This window comes from Narcine bancroftii, chromosome 5, assembly GCF_036971445.1.
Source record: "Narcine bancroftii isolate sNarBan1 chromosome 5, sNarBan1.hap1, whole genome shotgun sequence".
NCBI classification, from domain to species: Eukaryota; Metazoa; Chordata; class Chondrichthyes; order Torpediniformes; family Narcinidae; genus Narcine; species Narcine bancroftii.
In genome coordinates, this window is record NC_091473.1 from 42,604,236 (window position 1) to 42,629,781 (window position 25,546).

Consider the following 25,546-nt stretch of genomic DNA (forward strand, 5'->3'; position numbering starts at 1 on the left):
TATTTAAGAATTCTACCATTAAGTCACTGTTGACGCATGAATACAATATCATGCCTTAAAGCTTTAGCCTGCATGTTGCTTTGGTTAACCTGACTGAGGTTTTTCCATAGTGAGGGAAGTGCCTGTGGTTGGGTGGGAAGAAAAAAGGGAATGTGAAAACTGAGGGGTGACAAGAAAATGGGGAGAAAGCATAACTTCCATTTTACTGAAGTAGGAATAAAGTCACTAATCATTGTTGGAAAAACAAACTAAAAGACAGAAGAGATGTGTGGCTCCTGAGAAAATTACTGTCTTAACAATCAAAATAATATTGATTTTAATGGGATATGCATTTTCAAACAATTAAGGTGACACATTGTGATGGCAGGTGTCACACATTTCTGTATTTTTACTGCGGAGGCAATGACAGTTCAAGATAACTGATTGGAACAAATTTTCATGGGGTCATCTTGGCTTTGAATGAAGGCATAAGATATGCTTTCCATGGAGGAACTCAGCAGATTGATAGGTATCGGTGGTGAGGGTGGTGGGGGGGGGGGGGGGGGGTGGGGGGAAGGAATTGTCGATTTGGTTCGAAGCCCTATATCAGGACTCCAGGATACTGTGCTTCTTTGGATCCATTGAAGTAGGATTCTTATATTTTATTTTTCGTATATTTTGGGTTAGTACATAGAAATCTACAACATAGTACAGGCCTTTCGGCCCATACTGTTGTGCTGACCTAATAACCATCTCTAACCTGGAGTTTTCCTATTGTGTAACCCTCCATTGGTGTCAGTTCTATGTTTCTATCTTCTTTCTTCTTCTTTAGCTTGGCTTCGCGGATTAAGATTTATGGAGGGGTATGTCCACGACTGCTGCAGGCTCGTTGGTGACTGACAAGTCCGATGCGGGACAGGCAGGCATGGTTGCAGCGGTTGCAAGGGAAAATTGGTGGGTTGGGGTTGGGTGTTGGGTTTTTCCTCCTTTGTCTTTTGTCAGTGAGATGGGCTCTGCAGTCTTCTTCAAAGGAGGTTGCTGCCCGCTGAACTGTGAGGCGCCAAGATGCACGGTTGGAGGCGAGATCAGCCCAGTGGCGGTGGTCAATGTGACAGGCACCAAGAGATTTCTTTAGGCAGTCCTTGTACCTCTTCTTTGGTGCACCTCTGTCTCGGTGGCCAGTGGAGAGCTCGCCATATAACACGATCTTGGGAAGGCGATGGTCCTCCATTCTGGAGATGTGACCCACCCAGCGCAGTTGGGTCTTCAGCAGCGTGGATTCGATGCTTGCGGACTCTGCCAGCTCGAGTACTTCGATGTTGGTGATCTAATAATCTTTTAAAAGACCCTATTCTACCTGCCTCCACCACTGCTGCTGGCAGCGCATTCTGTGCATCCCACCACTCTCTGTGTGAGAAACTTGCCTCTTAGAGTCCCCAATACTTATTCCCAAGCACCTTCAATTTCAGTTTCAGATTTCAGATTTATTGTCAGAGTACATACATGACATCACATACAACCCTGAGATTCTTGTTTCCCGCGGGTGAGATGGAATTACCACTTATTGGCCTTGCAAAAAAAAGGACTCAACGTACACTGTAAACAAATAAAGAAATGTAAACAACCTGACTGTATAATACAGAGAGAGAGAGAGAGAGAGAAAACAATCAATAATGTGGAAAAATAGGAGTCCTTAAATGAGCCCCTGATTGAGTTTGTTGAGGAGTCTGATGGTAGGCGGATTGCAGCTGTTCCTGAACCTGATGGTGTGAGTCTTGTGGCACTTATGGTAGAAGCGAGTACAGAGTACGTGCTGAGTGGTGTGGATCCTTGATGATTGCTGCTGCTCTCTGACGGCAACTATGCCCTGGTGTTAGCTATTTCAGTCCTGGGAAAAAAGCCTATGGTCATCAACACAATCAATGCCTCTCATCATACATTTGGTTGCTTGGACTTCAGTACTACTTGTGACTGATCCTCTGTTATTTTTTGTCCCTCTGGCAAGGAGACTCATCCACCAAAGAGACTAGCAGAAGATTTGGGGAACACTTTGTTTTTTTCTATGATTCAGTTGCGATTGTAAAATTATGTGCTCCAGGAGAAAAGTTCTCGTCTATGCTGTCATCATCCTATGTAGATTCAGAAAGTTTTATAACTCATAACTTTGCATCATCATTTCTTTTGGACAGTGAGCTTTACTTTACCATAACTATTGATGTGAAGTACCCTTTCCCATATCACTCTTGAACAGTCATGCTCCAATGTGAATGTGTTTCTGCTTCATTAGTGGAAATGGGAAAAGAATTAGATCTCATTTCAATAGTTACATTAGATTAGCATCCAATATTGAATTGTGTTCTCAGTTATGATATGCTGATAATGTTTTTATTTGTTTAATATCATTTAGTTTTACCCTGTGGTTGCGTTATCAAAATAAAAAATAGATTTCCCGTGGGTAGGTTCAGGATTGAAACAGTTATAGTGTTGGCTGGTTAATTTGTCTGGCCTTTAAGGTCATTGCTGAATTATTGCCCATGGGGAAGCCATCCTAAGTCAATTTGAAGTTAATTGTTGTTGTTGTTGAAGGTTTTGGTACATGGAATCCTCTGTTTATTACCTCAACAGCCCTATCTCATTCTGGATTATGTCATCCTCAGAAAAACAGAAGGTTTGATGGATGTAACATTCAGTGTTATTTAGCTGTTTGGTTTCTTGGAGCGTGACATTTGTAGTTGTGATAAATATGCTGGTTTTATGTAACAGCAAAGCAATGTTCACTTATTAGGAAAATGTACATGCATAGATGAATTCAAGGCCCCATTTGTCCTTTCCTAAGATGTGTGGCTCTCTTATAGTTTTGAGAGGCAGGAATGTTCTTACCAGTGGAATTTCTAGCCTCCAATCTGTGCTCATCATTAATTTCCTCCCTTGAATTTATTGAGCAGGCTTTCTTCCCGATTGCATAATGAGAGCATGTGACTGAAGGGATGAATATTAAACAGGAGTACTATTGGCTTAATGTCCCATTGACAAACCAGCGACTCCAACAATCTGGCGTATTCAGTATTGTACCAAAGCATCACCATATGCAGAATGCAAACAATTCTTAAGGGTCAAAGTTTAAAAACCACAACTTGAAAATGCTGAATGGCCAATAGATCCAAACTGACCAGTTATTTCCACACAATACAAGCACCATGGGCAGGAGAGAATTCTTTGGAAGGATCACTGAGATTAATATTGCTATTAGGGTGATAGATTAAGAGCAGAAGGACCTGCAATTTTGCACCAAGATGACTACTCAGATATTGTGTTGCTTTATTCATTCACTTTCACATAAAATCCAAAGCACAAACACAATATTGCTCTCAATCACTTTTGCACACATCCCCAGAGAATGGTGGTCGTGATAAAAGTGAGTGACAAGAAGAGGGAATCATCACAAATCACCCCATGTTGTTATTGCTGGTTGTTTATGTTCTATTGAGCTGTCTCCTATCATGCTTCATCAAACCCTATTGACTTCGTGGGTTTTCTTTAGAAGATAACTCCGACAATCATTCCAGCTACATTATGTGGTGTTAAGGTTCATATTCTATCTTCTTTCCAATAAAGATGTTAAACACAACAGCACCAGTAACAGTTGATACCTTTTCAATGCATGCCCTATTGTTTAATGGAGATAATGCCATATTGTTCATCTGTCAATGTAGGCCCAGTGTGTCAGTTTTCTGGCACTGAAAGGAGCCCACAACCAGGCTACTCTTCAAAGCACTCAATATTTCTCTCAATCACCTTTGCACATAAGTCTCCAGTGAATGCAGGTAGCAATAAATAAGGCACATTCTTTGCTGCGAGTGACAAGAAGAGGGAATCATTAATAATCTTAGGGTTTTGGGAATTGTGGTAGTGTGATATTGATCAGCCGTATTAAAAGAAACAAAAATAAAGAACAACTTGTGCTGACCTTTTTTCCAGACTGTTCCATTCAACTGTTGGTTCCATAATAGTCAGAGGCTTGAGAACCTTTTAACCCATGCCATGTCTGTGGTTAGCTTTGTAACAGACGGCGTACTTCAGTGAGTTGTTCCTTCATGATCCAAACCATGTAAAGCCAGCTCCCAATAGTTTCCATATGATTCATTTTCTGTAGTGCTATTCACAATAATCTCTGATCCATAGAGCACAGCAAAATACATTAAATGTTGGGGTGCTCCAGTTCTTTCCACACCCAAATACATCAGTAAATGACTTGGCGACTGTAAATTGCTCCACGTGTACAGGAGAGTGGTTCAATCTGGGATGGGGAGCAGAGGGATTGGTAGTGGGAGTAAGGAATCAGTGTTTAACGAGTATCAATGGGTCGACTTGAACATGGTGTGGGGAAGGGCATGATTCTACGCTGAATGATTCTTTACTGCGCTGACTTCATAGATGGAAAAAAAATTGAAAATAATGAATTTTGAAAATGTAAAGCTTTAAACCGACTTCAAACAGTGGATTTCCATTCAAACGCTAACTATCAAGGAACCTTGGAGACAAGAGATTACAGTTATAGCAATCAGTATCAACTGAAGGAATATAGTGGGCCAGGCAGCATAACTCTTGACAGAGGGTTTCAACTGAAATGCCAGCTTTCCCTTTGCCTCCACATACTCAGTCTGACTCATTGAGTTACTCCATGGGACCTTGTCAAGTGCTTTTTTAAAGTCGACATCAACAACATAAATTCCTGCAATTCCAGGCCTGCTAGAAAATGAAACAGATATTCATACATGATCTTACAGCTCATCATTTACCTTCATCACGTTCTCAAAAACCTCAATCAAATTTGTGAGAGAACTTGCACCATAATTTTTATTTTTGCTTCCATTAATGGGATTGAGATCTCAGAAATGTCACAATTGAAAATATTTTCCATAGATTTAAATTTTGAAAACTTCATTTTTCAATTGTGATTCCAGGTTTCCCTTTTAAAAATTCTAACAGTCTTTCCAGAGATGCTGCCTGACAATCCAATTATTTCTTCTTTTTGCTGGTATTTAATTTTTGGGCAAATATTGAGGTTGGAGCTAATTCCATACTAAATATTAAATTTATTTTTAAACTACAGTTCTATGCGTTTGAGAATTCACTTGATAAATTGACTGGACTTTGAAGACACTGCTTTGTAAATGGCTCCTCACTGATTAATGAAGTATTTGGAGCAAGAGAAAAAACAGCAAGGGTTCTACCTAAACTATTGAGTATTTCTAGCTCTTTCTGTCTTTAGTTCAGATCTTCTTACATTTAGAATTTTGCTTTTGGAGTGTAATATACAATTTGGTAGCAGAAAATCTCAATTCTGTCCTGGGGAGCAGTGGATCAGCAGGTAGAGTTCAGTCAGCTTCTACCTGTCCTTTCTGCCAACAAGAATCCCTCAGTTTCATTCAATCAAACTGTACTTCTGCAGAAGAAATACCAGTGCTTCTCCTGGTCCCAAGGGATATTAATTTGATTATTTTTCCAGGACATCTCATGAATATTCTCATTTGGTCTTAATAAAGACTGTTGGTTTGATCAAGTGATCCGAGCTTGTACACTGTAATGAGTTTTGGACAGCTACGGGTCACCCCTTAGTAGGAAACAGAATGGTAATAGGAGCAGGTCAGAAGGTGCATCAACCCAGTTTAACTTGTGTAGTCTCGTGGCCTGAGTTAAAATTTTCCCAGGAGAGTTTGGTCATTCCAAGAACCACGTCTGCCATTGGCAAATGCCAATCATTTGTACTGAATTAAGTTTGTATTCAATCTTCCAACTCCAACAAGCATATCCATTAAATTGGTGATCTACTGCAAAGAATTCACTTCTATTGTTCACTATTTGACTCTAATTCACAAAAGATTATTTCATCTGATATTTGTATGACTCTTTCATATTGTGACCTGAGTGTAAATTTTGCATTATTGAGCCTATGCTTTTCCAGGAAAGACTACCTAAAATGTAAAGTTCTGCTCTGCCATCCATCCTGCCCAGGAAAAAAATATGGTTGACGTTACAAAATCCCTTCATTTTACAAGGTTGACCAAACATCTTTTTAAATGTCCTACAAAGTGAGCTGTTGTGCTGCAGTGTGCCTGCCATGATTAATATAAAGCTAACTGTCCTTTGTGATTGGAAGACTCCATTAATTGCTTTATTGTTTCTCGGAACGGTGGAAGCTTTGCAGTGAGCAAGATATTTTCCTGCCAACGTGGTTAGAATCCCAGCAATGCATGTTACACGATTGGTCCTGTATCCATTTTGTCATTATAAATTTTATTATTTTTACCAAATATTTTTTCAGACACAACTAAAGGTCAGTAATTAACACACATTTCAACTTTGAATATAAATAAGTGACATGTACAGTATTTCACAAAATGGGTACTTGGATAGGAAGTAACCAGCTTACTCACTTTCTCAGCATAATTTTCACTTGCCATCAGAAACATGAATAAAGGCTTGCCCCTGTTAAATCAGTTGATGAATTGCTTGAACCAAAGGAGCGAAGGCTGCCTTTCAGTTCTCTATTGCCTTAAGAGGAGGTCTTCACAGAAGAGATTAAGGCAAGGAAATAGTTCCAATTTGTCAGAACATTCTGCAGTACCATTATTTCACAGCCCTAGGTAGAATGGTTGATCAGGTCCACACTAAAAGCATTACCCTTAAGACTTCGCTTTTGCATATGAGAGGATTCATTGACCTCAGCAAGGGTAGTCTTCAGATCCTCCTTGTTCATCAGTATCTGACTGCACTCCACTCCCTCATCAGGGAGTTGCAGATGCTAGGACATACTGAATAACATCCTTAACATCTCATCCTTTCCTTTTCAGTTGTCACTGCAAACAGATAGGTTTCAGGCACTGTTCTAGACCTGAAATGATGAATGTCCATTTCCCTCAAAAGTTGCTGCCTGACTCATAGTTCCACCAGCAGCTTGTTTCTTTTGCAAATAAATGTTCTTGTCTCACATCCTGTAACCTGATGTGTCACTGGCACCCCCCCCTCCCCCCCTCCCCATTATGTTCTCACAATATGTTCCATGCATTTGGCTGTATATTTATTCATCACATGCACATTTCTATTCTACTTTACTTCCCCAATTCTTAAGCACATGTAGCACATGGACTGAGCGCTTGCTACTTGTGTGATGTTTCATTTACATATTCACACATTCAACATGCTTTACACTCTTACATGGACTTCATGACTTTCAAACACTTTCATGAACTAATCTCTCTCCTTGGAAATTTATGTCATTTTTTAGAAGGTAATATGCAACAACCCTTGAAAAGGTGCATAGTTGTGCGTAGTTGTTCCAACATACAAGAGTGATGGAGTCATACAGTATGCTGATCCCATTTGATTACATTTGGCCCATATCCTTCTGGTCTCCCTACCTATTTATTTATCTGCATATCTTTTGAACATCAATATTGTACCCAGTTCAAAAGCTTCCACCTTGTTCTGTATATGAGCTGCCCTCTGAGCTGCTTCCTCAGGTCCCTCTTAAATCTCTCCCTTCTCACCTTAGTTCTGGAAGGAGATATCCTGGAGCAAAATTCACTATGCCCATGCTTTTATCAACCTCTCTGCTCCAAGGAATAAAGACCCAGACTTTCTGCATAATTCAAGTTCAGGTAACATACTGGCAAATATCTTCAGGACCATTTTCAACTGAAAAACATTCTTCCTATAACTGGGTGACCAGAACTGCACACAGTATATCAGGTGTGATCTCACCAATGAGTTGTGCAACTGTGTAGTGATATCTCAATTTTTGTAATCAGTGCCCTGCCAAATAAAGCAAGGATGCCATATGCATTCTTCACCAGTCGCCATTTTCAGGGGACTAAGCACCTGCACTTTTTAGTCTCTGTTCCACAGTGCTCTCCTGAGGTCCTATTCTTTCCTGGTTTAACTTACCAAAATGCAGCACCTCACACTTAGCAGAGTTAAATTCCATTTGCCATTCCTTAGCCCACCTTCCCAATTGATCCTTACCCCGGTGTAAACACCGATATCCTTCCTCACTGACCACTGTACCACCAAATTTCATGTCATCTGCACATTTATAATTTCAGCTATTTGCACTCTACACAGACTAGATGTTTATCCAGAGGAAATGTCTCTATGACCAAGCAGCAATAGTTTTTTTTTAAAATCCTGGCTTTATAGATCAGTATGTGGAAGTGGAAACATCAAAGACACAGTCATGAAAAGAAAACTGCAGTGCCTACTGGTCTGCTCCGTGAAATATCAGAACACTTGACAAGGAGTCTCAGCACCATGGTATAAAGTATGGAAATATCTAGTTTGAACCTAAAGTCTTATGACATCAGGGTTTACTATCTGCCTTGGAGGATGCAACTATGTCCAGAGATGTTGTAGGCAAGCCATCATGAAGGGTCAATGCCATCATTGAAGACTTTGAAGATTTGCTAAAGTTTGAACAAGCGTCTGCTTCTGTGTGGATCAGAGCATGGAATGTGTTCCTATCCATGAGACTTGACAGTGGAACAACTACCCATGAGGATTTCAGTTCTCCTACTCCTCCTTCAACTTGTGTTAAACACTGAGCCAACAAAAATTTACAAAAAATGTTCAAAGTGTCTTGTAGGTCAGGAAGCATTCATGGAAAGAGAAGAAGAGTAAACCTTGCAAGCAATGCACGTGATGATAATCCCTGCAAACTCCCAATCATCACTTAAAAATCTCTGGCTCAGTGCTTCTCAAAGTCCCCCTTATAAATTGCTGTGTTTTTTTTTCTATTGTTACCAATTGTACAGGCCAAAAACTTTATAAGTATTTAAATGTGAACTATATTATGGTTCATTCCACTCCGTCTCCTCATATGATGCACCTGAAGCTAGACTCTGACCAATCTTTCTTCTTTAACCATATCCAATATCACAGATATTGTCTTGCTACATGTAATGTGGACAACATTTCTATTTTTGCCATACACCTTTGCTTCCTCCACCTTGCCCTTTTCAAGTATTTAAATATATTTTGGTATCCCCTAACTTCAACTTGGTAACTTATTTAACTGCTGCTTTAAATCCTTTAATTTTCAACCTTTGTTTTCCAAATCTCAATGAAAGCAAGCTACATTATACACCGAGATTAGTTGCTGTGATTGCACCTTACTGGCATCAGATAGATTACATTTCTGTGACAAAAGGATTTTTGTAGGGAGATGTTCAGGATTGAGGGGGATTCATCCTGGTTTTGTGGATTCTCTGGGGACAGTTAATTCCTTAGTGGAAGATGTATGACTGGGCTGCAGTGAAAAGGGTACTTTGTAAGGTTGCACACTCTGCCACAACTTGCACAGATGTTCTGTGTACTTCAGAGGTATGACCTTGAGATTCTCAATTCCATCCTGAAAGTCCCTCCTCCACTTTGAACTGGTAGAGGCAAGAAATTCTAAAGGTTGGTTAGCATTTTTGTACTTTTTCCAAAGAGACTTTCAGCTCAGAAGAGTATTTCAACATGCTTACTGAAGCAAAATGGCACACATTTTCAATATGATGTTTTGTTGTTTGATGTGTGAACGTTCTTACTCGAGTTTTCAGCAAAGATTGATTTTAGTCTCACAAACTAATGAAATGGGTGTAAGTATTAGAATTCATTCAGATTTCAGATTTATTGTCAGAGTGCATACAACTCTGAGATTCTTTTTCCTGCGGGTGAGGCAGAATTACCAGAATTAGTAGTGCAAAAAAACTGTACTTAGTGTACATATGTAAACAAATAAAGGAATATAAACTAACTGTGAAATACAGAGAGATTTCAAAATCAATAAAGTGCAAGAATCCTTGAACAAGTCCCTGATTGAGTTTGTTGTTGAGGAGACTGATGGTGGAGGTGTAGCAGCTGTTCATGAACTTAGTGGTGCGAGTCCTGTGGCACCTATTCCTCTTTCCTGATGGCAGCAGCGAGAACAGAGTGTGTGCTGAGTGGCGTGGATCCTTGATGATTTTTTTTGAAAGAAAATTCTAATTCTGTTCAAAGTAAGTCTGTATTATGGGATGCTATGAAAGCTTATTTGAGAGGACAAATAATTAGTTATACTTCTAAAATAAAAAAGAACCTATTAAATCAGAGTCTTGAATTAGTGAAACAGATTGATGAGTTAGAAAAGGAATTCCAGAAAGATGCTACAGAAGATCAGAAAATAGACTTATTTAGGTTGAAATTGGAATATAATACTTTGCAATCTTATCAATTTGAATATGTGATTAATAGGACTAAACGACGGTATTATGAATGGAGAGAGAAAGCACATAAGGTATTGGCATGGCATTTGAAGAAAGAACAGAGTTCGAGGACTATTAATGCTGTTAGATGGAATTCTTTTATTACTTATAAACCTTGTGAGATTAATGATGAATTTTATTCATTTTATAAAAAGTTATATACATCTGAAAGAAAACAAGAAACTGGATAGATTGATCTTTTTATATCACAGTTGAATTTACCGATATTAGAGAATGCAGATATACAGGAGTTAGAAGAACCATTTACAGATTCAGAAATTATAATGGCTATGATGAAATGCCGAACGGTAAATCACCTGGTGATGATGGATTTTCGGTTGAATTTTATAAAATTTTTTATGATGATTTATCTACAGTGTTTGGGGATGTATTATGTCAAGTTGGAGAACATTATGAATTACCTGAGTCTTGTTCTAGTGCTTTAATCACAGTAATCCCAAAAAAAGATAGAGATCCTTTGAAAGTATCTTCATATAGACCAATTTCGTTGTTAAATATAGATTATAAAATAATAGCTAAAATATTAGTGAATAGATTGGCTAAAATTTTACCTAAGTTGATTCATATGGATCAAAAAGGTTTTATAAAGAATAGATATGCTTCAGATAACATTTTGCGCGTGATTAGTTTGATTAATAGATTTCGACAATCTTTAGATCATCCGATGGTGATATCCTTAGATGCAGAAAAAGCATTTGTTAGTGTTGAATGGAATTTTTTGTTTAAAGTTTTGGAGAAATTTAAGTTTGATCCTTCTTTTATTGGTTGGATTAGAGTTCTATATAGTAAACCGGTAGCTAGAGTATTGACGAATGGTTTGATTTCGGAATCTTTTAAGTTAACTTGATCAACTCGTCAAGGGTGTCCTTTATCACCAGCTTTGTTTACGTTAGTGATTGGACCTTTAGCACAGTTCATAAGACAAAAATACACAGATACACAAGTTATGAAAGTTTTAGATGAGGAGTATAAAATTAATTTGCTGATGACGTATTGGTGTATTTAACAAATCCAGCTCAGTCACTTTTGCATTTGAAGGAGTGTTTAATACAATATGGATGTCTTTCTGGATATAAAGTTAATTTGAAAAAATACAAATATGATTGATATTAATAGATGGCATAATGAGATGAGATATTGTTTAATAATGGAAAAAATTATGTATGTTTTGCATGATAATTATAATTTTTTAATTAATAAGTGGTTGTTATATTCAGAATATTTACATTTCAATTTACATTGATTAGATCTTAATATGCATATTTAATTTTTCTTTAATATTTTTTATTTTTTCTTTCTTTATGGCTCTCCTTAGGAGAGTTGGCTGAAGGGGGGGGTTCTTCTCTTTTCTTTTTCTTTCTCTTTTTCTATATATAAAAAATAACGTTCATGTTTATGGTTAATTGTTGAATATGTCATATACTATTTGTTTTTTGAACGAATAAATAAAGTTTTTAAAAAAAAAGGAATAGATGTGTAATGGAGCATCTAGGGCTCTGCAGGGTTTACCAACACTGATAAAGTGCCTTTCAAGTTGTTTCATTTCATGATTTCCAACATCCCATTTATTTAACTACACATTCCCTCAAATGGTAATCCAAATCAACACACCATGATCCCCTGCATTTTGGAATCAAACTGCTCTTGGCTCAATTCAAGTCATTGTCAGACTTTTCTTCTGGGTTGCTCACAGTAAAATAGTACTTGCATATCTCCTGGAGACACCAAGAAAATTGGCAACACAGGGAATGAAACCAGTGATCTCACACAATGTGTATTTGCGCGATTGCCACATATGAGATTTTGATAAGCCAAATTAAATTTGTACGCAGCCATACTTAGAAGACATGAAGTAAATTAACGTCAGTGACACTTGCAGTCTGATTGATGGTTTTGTTCAGGATTTAATTTAGAGAAAGTAAGGACTTAAAAATAGAGAAATCATTGCCTCTTTGAGGTTTCATACGTACTAATTGCTCACTATAACATTGAAAGTATCTGTTTTTTAGCTGACAGCATTTATTGATGAAAGTATACAAGACAGGTGAAATAATTCAATCCTAAAATTAATGTAGGATTATATTGTTTATTAGTCTGAGATTATTGCTGCAAAGATAAATGCTCACTTAATTTTTCTATTCAATCTTATCAATGAACATCAGAAATAGAGGCAATACCATAAGTTTGTAGAATCCTCCAAACTGAGCAAAGTGATTTCCATCTTCAATGAATGAAACCAAACACTCAAAATAGACTCCTTCAGGTGACACCAGGGTTAGTCTTGCTGGAGGCACCCAAAACCTCTTGTTCTTGCTGTCTGAATGAACTTATTTTTTTGAAATAGACAATGCTCAAGAGTCAGGCTACTCTATTCCCAATGTGGATACATTAAGTGGATATAAACACAACCCTGTCCCTGATTCTTCAGGTTCTTTCTTGTCAAAAACCTTGTGGGTTTTTGCAGTTTTAAATCCCTCACCGTTGCACAGATTGAAATAATCAAATGAATGCTTTTTTTGGTTGGAAAAATTGGATAATTTACGATCAAGTTTATTATAATCTTACTGTACATATACAACCAGATGAAACAGTGTTTCGTCAGATCACGGTGTGCACATATACGCACACAATATATTTCTGAGAGAGCACATAATAATCACATCCATACTGTATATAAATATATAATATAAAATAAAGATGTATAAATATTCTGGAATAATTTAATCAGTTTAATTTATATGAGACCCAAGGTTACAGGATACATCAATTGCTTGTGGGGGGAAAAAAGCTATTTCCCAGCCTGGCATTCTTTATTTTGATGTTCCTGTTCCTCCTTGATCTTTTCTTTGGCTTGGCTTCGCGGACGAAGATTTATGGAGGGGGTAAAAGTCCACGTCAGCTGCAGGCTCGTTTGTGGCTGACAAGTCCGATGCGGGACAGGCAGACACGGTTGCAGCGGCTGCAGGGGAAAATTGGTTGGTTGGGGTTGGGTGTTGGGTTTTTCCTCCTTTGCCTTTTGTCAGTGAGGTGGGCTTGATAGTAGTAAGTCAAAGATACTGATACTCATAAAGATTAGCGTGTGAAGATTGAGTTTTGTGAAGTTTCAAAGATGAAGGATTTTCATCCGAAATGTGGATCATTCTTTGATGCTGCTTGACCCATTGAGTTCCTCCAGCAGACACAGTTTTTTCTTCAGATTTCAGCATCTGAAGTCTCCAGTATGTCACCAATATTAAATGCCTTTGACTGTTTTTCATCTTTTAAGTGTGGGACAGCATTCTTTACTAAAAGCAGATCTAAAGATTTAAATTTCAATTAAAAACAAAATGTTTGGAATATTCAACAGCTGAGACACAGTCTCTAGATAGAAGAACAGAATGAACATTTTGGTCAATGATCTTCTCATTATTTCATCTGATTTGTAGGATTTTCCACTGCAGCTTTCTGGCTGGGTTTTTAGAATACACGGAACCATTATTTCCTTGAAAAAACAAATGGGCCAAATGCTTGAAAAAAAATCATAATGGTCAGTGGGCACGATCTTGTTTGAATTCTGCTAAGAATCAAAACCAAATTGTCAATTACCATATCTCAAGAATAACCTTCTCTAGAATTTAATGAGCCCATTACACTATCAAAAGAAGAAACACTCATGAACTCTTGTGAAGTGCACAGTACTTTTAAGCCATGCCTCAGTGCCTAATGAATAACACCCCTTTACTAATGGGGCTCTGGAGGCCTTTGTTAGTTATATAATACTTCATTGGGTTAACCTCTTTGGGAAAAGGAGAGTTCAGTTATGCACTGTATACACACAATTATATTTTTGTTGTTACTGGTGCTTTGGGAATCAACATCCATTAAAAATTAAGTTGACAGTACTGTTAAATACGTCAATAAGAAAGAGATACAGGTAGCCAGCCCTCACAGATATTTGATGCTGTCATTCATATCAAGCAGAATGCTTTTGTAGTTGTGCAGCTGGCTGGAAGAAAACAATACCACTTAGGAGAAAAGGAAGTAAAACACGAAAGTTTGCAGACATCATGGTTGAAGTAAAAACACAAAGCTGGAGAAACTCAGCAGATCAAACAGTGTCTTTTATATAGCAAAGATAAAAATACATTACCGACGTTTTGGAAAAATGTCGGCAGGTGTCCAAATAAAAAGGTAAGGGGGGGTGGAGTAGCATGGTAGCAAAGACAGAAAATAATAGATGGAGAAGGGAGGGAGGGCACAGCACAAGAGGAGAAGAGACGGCTCCAAGAGTAGGAGAAATGCAGTTACTGAATTCATAGACCACTGCTGAACAAATGCAGTTAGGTTTTCAGTTACTCGTACATTAGCTCCAAGTTATTTTGTTGTTGATTTTATTCTTTAGCCTTAACTAGTATTTCCCAATTTGGAGAAATGAGCTATAGCACAATTTTGCCTTGTAAACATTTTATTGTTGAATATTTTCACTGTTCCCTGATTTTAATAATATTTCCTGAGGGATGTTACTTTTCATTGTGCTCTACTAATTAGGACATAGAGTCATTGATCTGATTACCAACTCGAATCAAAGGCATGTTTTAATTTTAATTAAATTTAGAGATACAGCACGGTAATAGGCCCTTACGGCCCATGAGCCCACACCACCCAAATACGCCCAATTAACCTACCACGCTATATGTCTTTGGAACATGGGAGGAATCCGGAGGACCTGGAGAAAATCCGTGTGTTCAGGGAGAGAGCATACTAACTCCTTACAGACAATGGCAAATTCAAACCTGGGTCACTGGGGCTGTAAATAGTGATTTTTTTTGAAAATGTTATTTTACATTTGCATCAATACATACATATAATTCATCATATAACAATACAATGTAATAGAAATGATAGAAAATTATATTTCTTTTTATCCCTCCATATAACCATATAACAGTTTATTATGGCATGGAAACAGGCCATCTTGGCCCGACAAGTCCACACCAGTTTACTCAAACAACTCCAGAAGCTCTCCCTGCCCATAACCCTCTAACCCCCTCTTATCCATGTATATATCCAGCCTCCTATTCAACTTGTGTCCTCTTGTTTCAACCTCCCCTGCTCTCAGGGGGAAGAGTTTACTTGCATCTAGTCGATCTATTCCCTTCATAATTTTAAACACCTATATCAAATCCCCTCTCAACCGTCTACGTTCCGAGGAATAAAGTCCTAACCTCTTCAATCTTTCTCTGTACTCTTAAGTATTTTAAACCAGGCAACATCCTTGTAAATCTTATCTGCACCCTTTCCATCTTATCTATATCCTTCATAATTTGGAGACCAGAACTGAACACAATACTCCAAACTTGGCCTCACCAATGCCTTAAACAGTCGCAACATCACTTCCCAGCTCCTATACTCTATGCTATGATTTATGAAGGCCAGCATACCAAATGCCTTCTTAACTACTCTGTCAATATAGGAATCCACCTTCAAGGAACCCTGCACCATAACTCCAAGATCTCTTTGTACTTGCGCATTCCCCAATGTCCTCCCCTTTACTACATATATCTTATTTTGATTATTTTTTTCCCTAATGAAGCACCTCACATTTCTCTACATTAAATTCCATCTGCCACCTTTCAGTCCAACTCTCCAGACAAACCAAATCCCTCTGTAATTCCTGAAAATATTCCTCACTATCCACCACTCCCCCTATTTTTGTATCGTCTGCGTATTTACTTACCCAGTTAACCATCCCATCATCCAAATCATTAATATAAATTATGAACAACAGGGGACCTAGCTCCGATCCTTGAGGTACTCCACTCATCACAGGCTTCCATCCTGACAGATGGTTGTCCGCCATGACCCTCTGCTGTCTCTCCTCCAGCCACCTCTGGACCCATCTTATTATCTCTCTATTAATCCCTAGTGACTGAAACTTCCTTACTAACCTTTCACGTGGAACCTTATCAAAAGCTTTGCTAAAATCCAGATAGACTACATAAACTGCCCTACTTTCATCCACCTTTCTTGTCACTTCTTCAAAAAACTCAACAAGGTTCGTCAAACATGACTTGTCCTTCACAAACCCATGCTGGGTGCTCCTGATCAATCGTGCTTATCTAGATATTCATGCACACTATCTCTAAGAATGCCCTCCATAACTTACCCTACCACCGAAGTCAAGCTTACAGGCCTATAATTACTTGGCCGACACCTCGTGCCTTTTTTAAACAATGGAACTACATTAGCAACCTTCCAATCCCACGGGACCACACCCTCTTCCAGTGATCGTTGAAAAATCACTGACTGTGCCTCCACTATTTCCTCCCTGACCTCCCTTAATGCCCTGGGGAAAATCCCATTAGAACCAGGAGACATCCACTTTTACTGACCCTAGAAGCTCCAGAACCCTCTCTTTATTAATCCCTATCTTTTCCATAACTAAGTCATTTGCCTCTCTTATCTCACATAGTCCAATGTCCTTTTCCTTCGTGAACACAGATGAGAAAAAAATCATTTAATATCTCTCCCATCTGATATGGTTCCTCACATAGTTCACCATTCCCATTTTCCAGCGGTCCTATTCTATCCTTAACCCTCCTTTTACTATTCACATATCTGTAAAAACCCTTTGGATTCACTTTTACCTTATCAGCTATTGACACCTCATACCTTCTTTTTGCCTTTCTAATTTCCTTCTTCGTTTTTTCTGAAATCTATGTAATAATCATACATCTTATCCATTTTTTGCTTCTTAAATTTAGTAAATGCCCCCCTCTTATCCCAAACCAACTTCCTTATTTTTCCAGAAAATCACAGTTCCCTTAGGCTTTTGGCCTTCCCTTTCGATCTGGCTGGCACGTAAAGATCCTGTACTCTCAATATCTCTTCTTTAAATACCCTCCAAATCTCCTCTACATCCTTTCCAGAAAAAAGATCAGCCCATATAATTTTCTGCAAATCCATTCTCATTTCTCCAAATCTAGCCTTCCCCCACTCGAAGACCTTCAACCTCGGACCTGACCTATCTCTTTTCATATTTAAGTTGAAGCTAATGGACCCATGATCACTGGATCCAAAGTTCTCACCCACACACACTTTCGTCACCTGCCCTATTTCGTTCCCTAACAATAGATCTAACACTGCCTCCTCTCTAGTAGGCACCTCAACCTACTGCTTTAAAAAGCAATCCTGTACACATTGTACAAAGACTAAGCCATCCTACCCTCTCACTGTTTGTGTTTCCCAATCAATGTTAGGAAAATTGAAATCCCCCACTATCACAACCCTGTTTCTACTACACATCTCAGTTATTTCCCTGCACATTTGCTCTTCCAGTTCCCTATCCTCTTTTGGCAGCCTATAATATACCCCTATATTTGTAGCCTCACCTTTCTTATTTTTTAGTTCAACCCACAGAGCCTCGGGCGGTAAGTCCTTCAGTCTATCTTCCCTCAGCACCGCTGTAATATCTTCCCTGACAAGCAACCCCACTACTCCCCCTCGTACCCTGCCAATTCTGTCGTCTCCCTTCCCCCCTCCCCAAAGAAAAGGAAAAAAAAGAAAAAACACCTGAATTTATTTATCATTCATTATTTGTATATTCCTAGCATATTATTCTATCCTGTACATATTAATTGGGAGGAGCAGGTGTTATGGATGATGTTGATGGACTCTTACTGATGAAATCCATATATGGTTTCCAAATCATAAATGCTCAGGTTGATTACTTAAATTATAAGGATTTTTTTCAAATGGTATATAATTTTGAATTTCTGTGTGCCATCTATCCAACCTTATAAAATTATTTGACTTCCATGTTACTGCCATACATTTCTGTGCCACCGCTATTGCTACACTCAAGAATTTTGTTGATATTTGTCTAACTTCAATTTAGTATCAGTCATGTAAATCACCAAGCAAAAATATTCTGGGATCTTTTGGTATCTGTAGCTTCATAATTTGCCCCAATAAGGGCCATAATAGTGTTGCACTAACCACTACATTAACAATGTTTTTGATACCTATCTCTGAAAATCGATCCACTGAAGTCTGATCTACAAGTAACAATCAAGATTTGTTTACATTCTTATAATAATCATTGATGCTTTCCATAAATGTAATGCAGTACTAAAATAAATTTCTTCAAATTCTATTCCAAAATTTTCAGTAAGTTCTGTTTAGGTAAGGTTGAAATTGATCTCTTTGATTCCAAAGTCATTGAAATGATGTTTGAAATTGTTCTTCCTTGTACCTTATTATTCAATTACTTCTGTATCTTTCCAGTGTGTGGTAGTGCTGCAGGTGGTGTGGAAGATGAGGGGGAAGCCGAAGCTGGCTGGATTGAAGGAGCTGCTATCCTGCTCTCTGTTATCTGTGTGGTTTTTGTAACGGCCTTTAACGACTGGAGCAAAGAGAAGCAGTTTCGAGGTTTACAAAGCCGGATTGAACAAGAGCAGAAGTTTGCCGTTGTCAGAGGTGGCCAGGTCCATCAAATCCCAGTGTCAGAAATAGTTACAGGTGAAATTGCACAAATTAAATATGGTAAGTGCAACCCATATATAAAACTATATGAAAATTAATATGATCAAGAAAATGTATGTTCCTTCTCATTGTGTATCCTCCAAAAGAAATTTATGGAGATAGTGGAATTATTTGAATTTTAGTGTTAAACCCAAAATATTTTGCATTTTGTATTTTTTTCACATTTACAATTTTCTATGTCATTGGCCTTTGAGCTTATATGAAAGTAGAAAATTCACCTCCTTTTTTATGGTTCTCAATCTCCATTGGATGAACAACATAATCAAGTATAGAGAATCATCTTCAGACAGTCTATTTGTAATGGTTTCTAATAGTTACAGAGGGCATTATTGATCATATCCATAAAAATTTGTATTGAAAATTAGTTTAATCTTGATTGGCAGACAAACTTGTGCTGGATTCCATTAGTATTATATAATTGTCTGTTCAGAAGTCACAAATATCTCCCGATTTTCTCCCATTGAAATAGTTAAATCAATTTTTGCTCAATTATTTTTGCGTTTGTGGCTCTGAAGTTGCATCTCTGGGATGAAGTAGTTTTGTATTCCCATTCTTCATCATGTTAATGCATCATCCTCTTAATATTTCCTCTCTTTGATAGAATGACTCTCCCAGATGGAGCATGAAATCAGAAGTTTAAGTATACATTTTAGATTAAATTTTAGGAAAGGGTGGTGGCTACAAATAAATAGATATTATTGACTTGTTTGATCTGTGATTAATAGTTTCCATTTTATTTTCTACTTCATCTTTTAAGATATTCATCACTTTCAAGAATTGTGTCTTTATTCTACTGTGGCACGCCAGTTCATGAGACAGGTCATTTTACATTGAATGAGAAATAATTGTCTTATGAATGGACAATACAGCCTTGTACTCCATCTCAACAAAAGAAACAAAACCTTAGATTTAAAAGGCTGTTGTTTGATATAGCAGTTTACAAGTTTCTTGGAATTTCACTGAAAGAGTTATGAACATTTAGATTCCAAATTATTTGTCATTTGACAAAAAGATCAAACCTTTAATCCAGTGTATAAATGCAGATCCATGTTGTTGACATCAAAGGTCTGTTCAAACCCTTGCATGAGATGTTGTTTGCTTTACTTTTAAATGGATAAACCTAATTCCACCCTTTTGTGCATAATAAAGTACTTGGGAGAATTTATAATGACAATGAGTTTATTGTTATATGCATTGTACAATGTACATATGCACTGAAATTCCTGCTACAGCTTAACAGGTTCTTTGTGAAATAAAAACTCATTTCCTGATTGTTTCTTTGTCTTTAATTATCAGGTGATCTGCTCCCTGCTGATGGAGTGCTAATTCAGGGAAATGACCTTAAGATTGATGAAAGTTCTTTAACTGGAGAATCTGATCATGTCCGCAAATCTGCGGACAAAGACCCCATGCTACTTTCTGGTGAGTTGACTAGTGCTGTTATTGCTATCTGCATATGCTGATGAGGAGTTAGTCACAAAAGGAATGTCATTGTAAGAAGAAGTAAATCTTGCATCAATGGCAATCGTCATTCCAAAAAAGGGCAGGAAGCAAGAAGCAGAATGAGACCTTTTTCTATTGGTGCACTTGAGTGCTAATATGTGGTTCATCAATTTAAAAAAGGTAGAAACTCAGGGACAAATGCAGAATGAATCAGTGCAGTAATATGGTAGTGAGTGGACAGTGGCAAATTCATCATGGAAATGAGATTTTGAAATGGGATAAGATGAAGCAAGTGAAACCAGAAAGTCTCGAGATATTGTGATTGCAGTAAATACACAAAAATGCTGGAGAAACTCAGCCAGTCCTGCAGGATCCAGAGGAGACAAAAGTATATATCTAGGCTCTTTTACACAGCCACTGAACAACAGAAAATTTCAGGAAAATTTCTGCCCTGGTGGCAGTGTAAAAATATCGGGACAGAATTTTTTATGCAAATTCCATCCTGTAATTTTTCCACTGGTACCCCTACACATTTTTATGGAGTGGCTGCAGTGTAAATTGACCGTAGCTACTCCGCAAGAAACAGGCCTAATGAATACGATGTTCCCCCTCCAACAAACTCCGAAATACAGGAAGGCTGTGTGAAAGTGCTCTAAAAATGCCCCTGTGTAAATGACTACATCGGGTAATATGCTAATTTTTTTTTTAATAATTGCAGAGTTTCTGTGTAAAAATGCCAAATGCTCCCTATGGATGCTGAAGGATCTGCAGAGTTTCTCCAGCACTTTTGTGTATTTACTAAGAATGACATTACATATGATTACTCCAAACTTGTCAAATAATATGGAACAAAAACTAAAAAAAACTGCAGAAGCTGAAAACCTGAAATTACAGCAGAACATGCAGGTGTTGCAACATCTGCTGAAAGAGAATTCTGGTAATTCACACCTGAGGCTCTTCATCAGAATGGAGAAAGAGATAAAACAATTTAATCTAGGGAGCAGAAGTGTTCAGGATGCAGAACAAAGGAAATTTCTTTGATGGGCACAGTAAAATAAAAGTGACACAAAAATTGCCATAAATTTGGAAGTGACGATTATGGCTTTGATAATACAATTGAGGTTGATTGGTTATGAAAGTGATAAATGGAATTTAATTTTGAGGAATTTGAAATACTCCATTTGAAGTGCCACAAAGCAGAAAAAAGTATAAACGTTGAGAGCATATTCAGTAGTGCAGGGAAACAAAAGGATCCTGAATTGTATGTTCAGGAGAGAGAATAATATGATGTTCCCTTATTATAAGATCAGGCTAGTTATGCTGGATCCACACATGCTAGTTAAACCTTATTTTGGCTACTATTTGTAAACTATCTGGTCACCATGTTTGAGGAAATGGGTAATTGCATTGAAGAGGACACAGAAGAGTTTTAAGTGGATGTTACCACATCTGTAATGTACAAGGAAAAATTATATTAGCTGGGGTTGTTTTCATTTCACAGGGGAGGCCTTAGGAAAACATATCGTATAAACTTGTGTAACAGTCAACCTTCCTATTTTTGGCCAAAAAATCTGGTATTTTCCATAAATCTCATGTAAAAGTCGACTCCCCTAATTTTGGCCCTGGCTGCATGCCCATCGGACCTCCCGATGCCTCTACTGCAGATTCTCACCTAGGCCCCAAGCTGCCTGCCTATCAGAGCTCCAGATGCCTCGACATAGACTCTCATCTAGGTCCTGGCCGCCTGCCATCAGAGCTCCCGGTGCTTCAGCTGACCTGAGGCCTCGAATGCAGACTTACCACACGGACCCAACCACCCGCCCACCCATTGCAACTCCCAATGCCTCAAATGACGCAGGTTCATATCGACTCCATAAATTTAATGTTAGAAAATGGTCTAAAAAAATGACTCAAACCTGAGTATATATGCTAAATGAGGTATTTAAAATATGAGGGGCTTTGAAAAAATAATTAAGAAGGACTCATATTTCTAATCAGAAAAACTCAAAGATCACAGGTTTAAAGTAACTGAGGGAAGAATTAAGGTGGAGTTGAGAAAATCTCTTTTCAGTCTGAAATCCATGGTGTGAAACAGTGGTCGCACCAGAAATCCTCAACACATTTTAAAAAAAGTGTAGTTGAAAATCCGTGGCCTGGAAGCCAAGGACTTTATGTTGGATTGGGGGATTAGGCTGGGAACGTTTTACTTCAATTGATACGAACACATCAGGCTAAATGAAATTGTTGTAATTCTCTATTATTTTTTAAATGCAAGTATAATCTCGAAAAATAAATTAGTGCAATTAATTTAAATTTATTTTGGTTCACTCAACTTCATAAATAAATAGGACTTGGAGATATTTAGAACTGCACCCACAAGTACAATTTTTCTTTTTGCCTCCTTGAATATATTTTTAAACACAAAATCAGTTTTGTCATTATAATAATGGTCAAGAGAAAGCTGCTTCTCAGTTTAATCATACCTTACAGCACAAATGTACGTTGTTCCATCATTTATGTCCAACAGTGATACTGAAGGTGTAGTTCTCCTTGAGCCAAAGAATGTACAATATTATGCCCTGAAACATTTCATAATGAAAGCTGAAGTTACAATACATTAGAAGTCCTTTTAAATTATGTAATAAATTGATGGATTTATAAGATACGTTTGCAGTACATCTATATCCCTTTAATCAGTGTGCTTGGCTGTATCTCACTGGGATTCTCTCAAACATGAGTGGAAAGAATTTCTCATGTCCAGAGAGTCACATTGGTAAGCATGGCCATGGTGAATTCTTCTCTGCAGTTGTCGAAGGCAATTCCCCATCATGCAACATCAATTAAAAAAAATTCTAATGTATTCAGAGAGGCTGACAGAAGAAACATTTCCTCCAAATCACTGAAAAGTGTGAAGGTTATTCATTTTATGAGCTTTCAATTTTGAACTAGAGTGAGAGAAATATTTGTAACAACTATCAGCAAAGAGGCTTTTACAGTCAGATTTTAAGCAGTCACTGAGGGACAAAATGAGTACACAAAAACCAATCAATCTGTAATGCTGTTTTTTTTAACATTTTTACCTTCAATGAACAGTCTACGAGGTTATTTTTAGCTCCGTCAGATGTGTACTTCACTGACTTCCACCGCATCAGGACTAATTTACTATGTCAAGGATAATATAAGACAGCACGTGCTAAAGAAATGTGTCACGGCAGTGTGTGTGAAACATACTGAACATATTGAAATATGTCAAAGTTTTGTCAAGCAGCTTCGGACATCTGTATTTGTCATAAACAAAGTTGTACATTGAAAGCCAATTATAAAATACAGAAGCTGTGCTAATTACAGAGATCAACTGATCTTAATGAGCCTACAATCTGTCTCTGACACAACCAAAAATGGGGGTTAAGATGATCCCCTCAAAGATTCTTAAATTGATCTGTTTTGGGAGTCTGACCTCCTACAACTGATTATGATTTTTTTGGCACTATTTTATTTATCATTTTAATATATTTACAACCAACAATCATACCAAATGTAGAACATCAAGAAAAGCCCTCCCTCCACCCCTCCCTTCTATCTAAGTCCTAATAAACAAAGAAAGAACAAAGAACACAAAAAAAATCACCTCATTGTCAGTGTGTACAGTAAAACATATGGAGACATGATTATACCACTCTGTTAAAATCTTTACAGAGGTCTACTGGCTAGCCAGTAGCAATCATAACTCTATATTGATGCCAGTAAGGTAACTACATGCTCTAAATAAGGCTGCCAGATTTTTAGGAAGGTATTATATTCCTTTCTGAGATTGTATGTGACCTTTTCAAGTGGGATGCAATGATTCAACTCCGAAGACCACCTATCCATGAGTAGATGGAAGTCAGACTTCCATGTTACCACTATGCATTTCCTGGCCACACATAAGGCAATTTCTGTGAATTTAATTTGAGAATTAGTTAATAATCTACCATTTATGGTAAAGTTCCCCAGAAGACAAAGCTCTGGGTCTACTGGGAAGGTGACTCCAGTGATCTTAGTTTGGATATCACAGAGGTCATACCAGAAGGACCTCACCTTTGTGCAAAGCCAGGTAGAATGTAAAAAGGAACCAACCTCGATACCACATCTAAAACACATATTTGATAATTTAGGTTTATATTGATGTAATTTCTGTGGGGTGAGGTACAGTTGATGGAGAAAATTATAATGGAGCAATCTATATCTGGCATTGATAGTAGCCATCAAACTTCCCTGACACAGACCTGACCAGAGTTGTTCGCCAATTGTGTCAAGGTCTGAATCCTATTTCAGCCTAGGCTTATGCAAACTTGGCTTTGGGCTCTCACTGATCAATATAAAGTACATTCTAGAAATAAACAGATACATTTCCTTCATGGAGTAGTTTCTCCTTTTCAGTGAGTCCCGGTAGAGTCATTTCAGGGCCCAAATTGGTCCTAAGGAAGGATCGCAACTGAAGGTAACAAAAAAAGGTCTTATTGGACAAGTTATATTTCTTCTTCAGCTGTTCAAATGGTATGAAAAGTCCTTTTTCATAGCAATCCTCCAGACGTTTTATCCCCTTATGATACCAGGCTTCCAAAATTTTATTGTTCAAAGTCATGGGTACAAGTTCTTTTTGTCTTAAAGGTGTCTTCGATGACAATCCTCTTTTCAGTCCAGTGTCTCCACAGGTCTCACCCCATATTTTAATCAAGTGTTTTAAAATTGTGTTGTCTGTTGGCCATAATTCTGGAATTCCATTTATACATGAAATCATTATACACCTTCTCTTTCAGAGAGTTCAATCTAATTTGTACCTATTTGTCCCTCTCAAAAAATGAAGAAAGGAAACTCATTTTGGCTGCCAAATAATACTTTTTTGAAATTAGGCAACCGGATGCCTCCTAACCTGTAATCCCATGTTAACTTTTCCATGGATGTTCTAGGTATCTTGCAGTTCCAAATAAATTGCCCAACATGCTTATTAAGGGTTTTTAAAAAAGGTTTGAGGGAGTGGAATTGGCAAGGACTGGAAAAGGTACTGCAATCTTGGCAACTTTACATAGTTGACCCTGCCAATCAGAGTAATGGGTAAGTTCATCCACCAACTCAAGTCTTGTTCAATTTTACTAAGTAGCAGGAGGTAATTAAGTTTGTACAAATTCTGGAGATCATCATCCAATATTATTCCAAAGTATTTGATGACACATGAGGGCCATTTGAATGGACTTGCTTGGTGATACTCAGCACGATCAAAATTTTCATTACTATTATGGTCACATCTTGCTTTGTAT

At 37.7% G+C, this 25,546-nt stretch overlaps 1 protein-coding gene across 2 annotated transcripts in view; it reads left to right on the forward strand.

Annotated features, from left to right (window-relative positions):
* atp2b2 (ATPase plasma membrane Ca2+ transporting 2) overlaps nucleotides 1-25,546 on the forward strand; it is a 328,585-nt gene that overhangs the window by 89,870 nt on the left and 213,169 nt on the right. For both annotated transcript variants that reach the window (XM_069937267.1, XM_069937268.1), the window contains exons 3-4: nucleotides 18,549-18,806; nucleotides 20,103-20,228. In XM_069937267.1, coding sequence (XP_069793368.1) covers nucleotides 18,549-18,806; nucleotides 20,103-20,228 — 384 coding nt within the window. The remainder of the gene's footprint in view (nucleotides 1-18,548; nucleotides 18,807-20,102; nucleotides 20,229-25,546) is intronic.